This window comes from Egretta garzetta, unplaced genomic scaffold, assembly GCF_000687185.1.
Source record: "Egretta garzetta isolate BGI_Z169 unplaced genomic scaffold, ASM68718v1 scaffold131, whole genome shotgun sequence".
Classification (NCBI taxonomy): Eukaryota; Metazoa; Chordata; class Aves; order Pelecaniformes; family Ardeidae; genus Egretta; species Egretta garzetta.
In genome coordinates this window covers 190431-196777 of record NW_009258478.1, presented here as the reverse complement: position 1 = coordinate 196777, position 6347 = coordinate 190431, and the positions used below count along the sequence as shown (strand labels likewise).

Here is a 6347-nt window from a genome sequence, read left to right as displayed (position 1 = left end):
ATTGCAGGTGGGAACACTTGCAGATCCGTTAGCTCTTCCTCTGGATAAACGGAGTGCTTGCAAGCAGAAACCCGAGTGCTCCCTCGCTGGGGCAGCTATTACCTGTTTTCAGAATGAATTAATTACCACCGTCTTACGACAGCATATTTCGGTATAACTGATAAATTAATATCACCACTATTATTTTGCCTGAAAGGCTGTGGATTGCCAGCTGCCCTGAAATAGCAATAAGTAACACAAGAAGTACTCTGCTGATAGCAAGGAATTTTTACTTCCAAAGCTTCCAGGGGAAAATTCGCATCGCTTTGCTTTGAGATGGCGTTCCTGCTGCAGGGAGTTGTGAGCTGGCCACGGCCTGCTGCAAGGGCGGCGTCTGATCGATGGCTTACGGAAACTGTTGACATATGCAAAAAGCAATTAAAGCCTGTAGATGAATTCATATTGATAATTTTGATAACCTTTCATGTGAGGTAACTTTACATCGTTTTATTTGCTATTCCTACAGTTGCGGATGGGGACGTTTTTGCCAGTTTATGTCTTTCAGTCTTTCTTTAGCGTTATACTTGTTCTGTATCTTGCCCTGGGTTACATTTATGAAGGAGCCAAGCAGTTTAGAAAATCTGACTTCAGGGGATGTTCTAAGGATGCAAAAATAAATGTTCATAGTGGGCTTTACTCGACCCTCTTTTTTTTTCCCTCTCCTTTTACTTGTAAAAGACTGTTTTGCTACATCATTATCCCTAGAAGTCTAACAAGGTCTGTAATTACTAGCTGGCACGGTATGTTCCCTTTATGGTTATTAATAGTTCATCTCCTAATGGACAAATATTTACACTGCGTGTGTCAGCTCCTTTAGTTTGTCTTACTGTGTAGAAGCCAAGAGCGGAGCTGGTCGTGGAGTACGAGCTGCTTCCCCGTCAGAGCTGAGGGGCTCTACCAGACCACGACGACTGCCAAGCTGTCAGTGTTTCACCCTGCTCAGGAAGCAGCAAATCCATCTAAATGTACTTCCCACCTACGGAGCCCGTTTGTGAGGAAGCCCAGAGGGCAAGTCTTTCTTTAGGAAACGAATAGCCATAGCTAAGCAGTTTGACTGCTCTGTATTTATAAATCTGTGAAGAGCTAATGCTTTCCACACCGTCTCTCATGCCTTTCTCCTCAAATAAAAGATCTTTTCAGCATTTTAATTACCTTTTTTTTTTGTTCTTAGCATATAGCTTAAGTTTTATTGAGAAGTGCAGTAAGTGTCACCAGAGAACAAGTGATGACTTGAGCGTAGCTTCATTTCCACCCAGGGTACAGCATGAATCTTTGCTGAAAGCAGCACAACTCAGCTGAGAGCAAGGACAGGTCTTAGCTAATTTGGACAACTTGAGAAGCTGAAGTGTGTCACTGCTGCCTCTGGGATTTGAGTGGAAAAAAAAATACTAAAGAATCAAAAAACTTAATAGGTTGCAGAATTTGTGAAACAGCATCTGAAACTTCTCCACAGCTATCGGGTTGCTCTGCGAGGCAAGAGGTGTACGATCGTGCCAGGCTCCTGGTTTGTAACACAAGTTCTCTGTTCCCCATCGACCCTGCTGAGACACCAAATGGATTTCCTCTTCAGACAGACAGAATATTTCACGCATAAAGATGCTAAAGAATGAGTTTTTAGTCAACTGTGTCACCTTACTCAGTTGGCAAAAAAAAAAAAGAAACTGGCTGAAGTGTTGGGTCTTTGAAAATAGGTGGTGCTTCTGCTGTCTGTGCTAACACGGCGAGCAGATCGCTTGGACAGGTCTCTGCTTTCTAACTCGTACATAAAGGGCAATGAAGACGCTGCACGGGTTACACTTCTTCAATCTATTCCTTAAGAACCTTTGAGTACCTCAGATCAAAATTTTGGGTGGCTGAAGTGTTGATTTTGCTTACCTGTTTCAGAAAGGCACCGCAAAGATTATCTATGGTTTTCATTCGGCGAATTATAGTCTCCAAAATCATTCTCGATAAAGATTTTGATTAGGAGAATCACTCTGGTTTTGAAAAATGGGAATATTGGTACATATGGTATTTCTACTTTACAGGCTGATGTTTGGACAGATTAATTGGTTGCCATAGCGTGGGTCAGAATTTTAGAAGCTCGACTCTTTCACAGCAGACTTGACCCCGATTGAACAAAAAGCCCTGCGTATGCCCATGTGTCTGCGCTGTTTCCCATTCTTTCTTGCCTTTTGAAAATTGATCTGCAGCACACGGAGCGAAAGAGCAGCAGTTATGCAGAGCTGGTTCTTGTCTGCAGATGCCCAAATGCCATCGGACCAATGTGCTCCATCAGCCCATGGCTAGCATGGAATCTGCACGAGCACGTGTCTCACTTCGGAGGATTTTAAAGAAGTGGTTATGCCCAATTAAGTGTAAACTAAACGAGTATTGGAAAATGATGCCTTGTTAGAATAGTTCTAGATCTTGAGATGCAAAGACCTTACTTTAGAGTTGTTTTTCAGTGTAACATTCACTGCCTAGAGCAGAAGTTACCACATTTTTCCATCCGGAGGTTAAGATCTGCGGTGCAGAAGACTGCATGTTTCTTTTTCTGTTGGGGTCATTTGGGTTTTTTGCAGGTAGCCTCTCTACTTACACGTGGTGACTTTCTCTGTTCCCAGTTTGACCTTTTTGCTCTGAAGCAGAAAGATGTATGGGGAGAAACACAGCGGGTTCAGGATGCTTTGGCTCACCAACAGGCGGTGTCTTTGTGCCCCATGGCAGCAAACGCTGCCTACTGCAGCCAAATGGTCACGTTTTTCCATTTGGAGCTATTCTGCCGTCTGTGGTGGATGGTTATGAGCCACAGGAAGGATGGGTTTTGCCTAAATGTAAAAGAAAGAATAATTACCCCAACTTGCTTCCACGGAGCTTGACTCCAAGCTGGCGGATGTGAACCCAAGACTCTGAAGTGTCCATCACAGCTTGGTCTGTTGCAAGTTGCTGGGTTTGGTGTCTGGTATTGTTATGGTAAATACACTTAAATACTGTTAACTGTATGTGAGTTAAAACTATGGCTGGTGCTACCAGAGTCATAAATTTGTCCAAATCCAGAGATCTGTCGAACTTTGACAGCCCTTCATTGGTTTTTTTCAAAATGATATAGAAATTAACTTTACCGATTCACCACCTGAGTCATTTCCTTGGTCTCCCCAGGTAGCTGCAATTAACCCAAACCATCCCCTTGCTCAAATGCCTTTGCCTCCCTCGATGAAGAACTGCATTCAGCTGGCAGCCTGCGAAGCCAACGAGTTGCTACCCATGATCCCTGACCTGCCAGCCGACCTTTTCACATCATGCCTTACTACGCCGATCAAAATTGCTCTGAGATGGTGAGTGTCTTCCCTGCTGTTGAAGGCAAGCGCGTGATTTGTGTAGCTTGTTTGTTGAAGTGATGGATTTGTTAATCCAAATGCTTCATCTGACCTAAAGTTTCTCTGCAATATTGAATTACAGGATTTGAACTATGCATTTGGGACAGCGTTTTATTAATCAGAACTCGAAAGGTGAAAATATTGTTATCTTCTACTTATTACATTTTAGATTCCAGCTCAATAGCTAGGTTTGCTCAGATTAAGGGATTTACTGTTCTGGGAATTAAATATCTGCTTCTTCAGAGAGCAGAAATAGCATGTAGCACGATACAACTTTTTGTAAGTTGTCCTTTGTACAAATCATATTCCAAGTATTGCAGTTGCTGTAAATAATACAGCAGCATTAAATAACGCTGTAGTGAAAGAAATTGAGCAATAAATCAGAGAGAGACGTTACGGAATGACGTACCAAGTTAATTGGGCAGAAAGCTGTAAAAGGCTGCTATAGACAGCAGGAGCTTTCGAAGAGCAATGTTTTTACTCAACAACAGAGAAGATCACGAGCAATTGTGGTGCCACCTGAGGACATGGTGTGAGGAATCCAGCGTGTGCACCCTGGTACGTAGCTCTGTCGAGTCATTCCCATCGGCACATTTTGCTTGAAAAACCTGCAGAAGGTTAAAGCAGGCAGAAAGCTTTAGATGTTGCAGGCAGTGGTGAGCAATCGAGCAAACTCAGCTTCAGGAGTCGTGAGCTGTCTTTTGGAGAGAGTCGTAGCGACTTAGAACTCTTAGAGTCTTTCTGGTTTATATAAGCAACAAACCAAGTGAGTTAATTTGATCAGGCTCTGGTTTCGATACGTAGTGGCTTTAACTGATACCTTTTGCTCATGTGAGGGGCAGCACAAGATCCTGTTTAATTTCTTGTCCTATTTTTGATTTCCTGAGCTCAGAGGGTGTTTTCTCGCAGAAGAGAGTCACAGCTTGTAAACCCTGGCAGAAGTCCTGGATAATTTTGAGAAGCAGGACAAAGAGCTTCAGTGACATTGGGAGTGTTTTTGAGGGAAGGTTTTGAGAGAGTGAGTAAGAAAATGATTTTTCTGACCCAGGTATCATGGACCAGGAGTCTGAATTAATGGGAGATTAGCCTGGAGTTTCAGCCAAGGAATGGCAAACCTCCAAAAAAGTGAGGCAGGCGTGTGCTCTTCTTGTAGCTTTAGAATCCCTTTCATCTTACTTTTTCCTTCTTCCACTGTAAATGGTGTTTTTCTAAGACACCGGTCTGGTTGCTGTACCAACTGCTCGGCAAAGCTCACTGAGCACTTTCAGATACACAACAGGACCGAGCCTGCCGATGAGCCAGAGGCGTTTAATCTCGGCTAATCCTGAGAGAACGATGTGCTTCCCTTCTGGGAGAGCTGGAAGGGAAGAGGAGGTTAACTTCCAGTGTAGCCGATGCGGTGACTGCTCCTTGCTGGTGAAGCGGCCGCCTGGCCGCGGAGCTGCGCTAGCCAGCTCTTCCCGATGCTGATGCGGCGGTGGGCTAGCCCTGAGCTCTGCCTGCTGCGTGAATATTCTCAAGCTGCCTGCGTAAATCCTTCTCGTTAAAAGCTAAGGACAGTTACTATGTGGCAAAAAAAATATAAATCCATTAGGGAAACTTTGAGAAATATTGGGGTTTATACCCAGGAAAATGTGGCTGCAGGGAGCTACTTTCAGCACATGGCTGCTGTCGGGTCGCTGCTTTCCAAATGTGAAGGAGTTGTGATCTCTGCTGGCTTTGCCTATGGAGAAGGACTTTGGAATTTAACTGAGCGTGCCGCCTGATTAGCTCAAGGCGAGCAGCAGATGATAAGGAATGCAACCTGGTAAATACAGATGATGGTTTTTTAATTGTTGAGTGAAGTCCGCAACCAATAAATGAAGCAAGAAGTGACACAGGATTCAGCAGATCATAGAATCATGGAATCATTTAGGTTGGAGAAGACCTTTAACATCATCGAGTCCAACTGCAGACCTAACGCTGCCAAGTCCACCGAATGAGAGTTTGAGATCAAGCTCCGGGGTGAGTGTTTGCACCAGAACACCACGGTTCTGTGGAGAGCAGCAGGGAACGGTCGCTTTGCAGGGCGGATACGCTGCGGCCGCTCTGGACAGCTCGTTACCGTGCATGTGTGTTAAATCAATACTGTGCGGACACAGCGACACCACTTAATTTTTGTTGTTTTCACTAATTCATAAAACCCTCATGGGAATCCCTGGCATAGGCTTTGATGCCTGCTGACGATGATCCGGTTTCGAGCAGGCTGAAGTTTTGTACATGAAATGAAAGCTCTTGGCACTGGGACGCGGGGTTCTCCCCCCCCCTTCCAAGTATCAGAACCGTAATTCTCAGGTTGTGCCATACTTAAAGTGAAAATGCTGAGGCTTTGTTAGAGGGTTTTTGTTTGCTTTCAGTGTGGTGGGGTTTTGGTTGGTTGGTTTGGCTTTGGAAGTCCCCTCCAACCATTTAGACGGCTTACACAGCAGTGTGACACGGGCTGAGGAAGTGTGGTGGCCTATGGTTGGGGGGGGGTGTGGTGGTTTTGGCTTTTTTTTTCTTTTTTATTTATTATGATCTGCTCAGGAATTTCCTGTTGCTTCTTCTCCATGGGAACGTGGCTGGGGGTGGCCAGGGCAGGTTCTCGAGCAGGGCTATACCTGGCAGAAGCCTGAGGGATTCTCAGGCTTGGTCTCGTTCGCCTTTGACAGGAAACGCGTTTGTAAAAATGCAGCTCGGGGGGAGGTTTGGGAACTGCTAACCTCGGCTCTTCTTGGGGTCCATGCTGAGGTTGCCACACGAACTCCTGGGCAGAAAGGCGTTTCCCACTACATCTAATCCCCTGATTATGCCTGTTGCTTACTGCCCACCAGAAAATGTCTCCTCTGTCCTCTGGTGAAGCTTCTGCTCCTTTGGCAGCCCCTGGCATTATTGCGGTTGTATTTTCTCCATGCGAGTTGTGTAAATAAG

General features: G+C 45.0%; 1 protein-coding gene across 1 annotated transcript in view; it reads left to right on the top strand.

The window, feature by feature from the left end:
• Positions 1 to 6347, top strand: part of RPTOR (regulatory associated protein of MTOR complex 1) — a 163041-nt gene that overhangs the window by 52873 nt on the left and 103821 nt on the right. The window contains exon 7 of the mRNA XM_035899198.1: positions 3181 to 3356. Coding sequence (XP_035755091.1) covers positions 3181 to 3356 — 176 coding nt within the window. The remainder of the gene's footprint in view (positions 1 to 3180; positions 3357 to 6347) is intronic.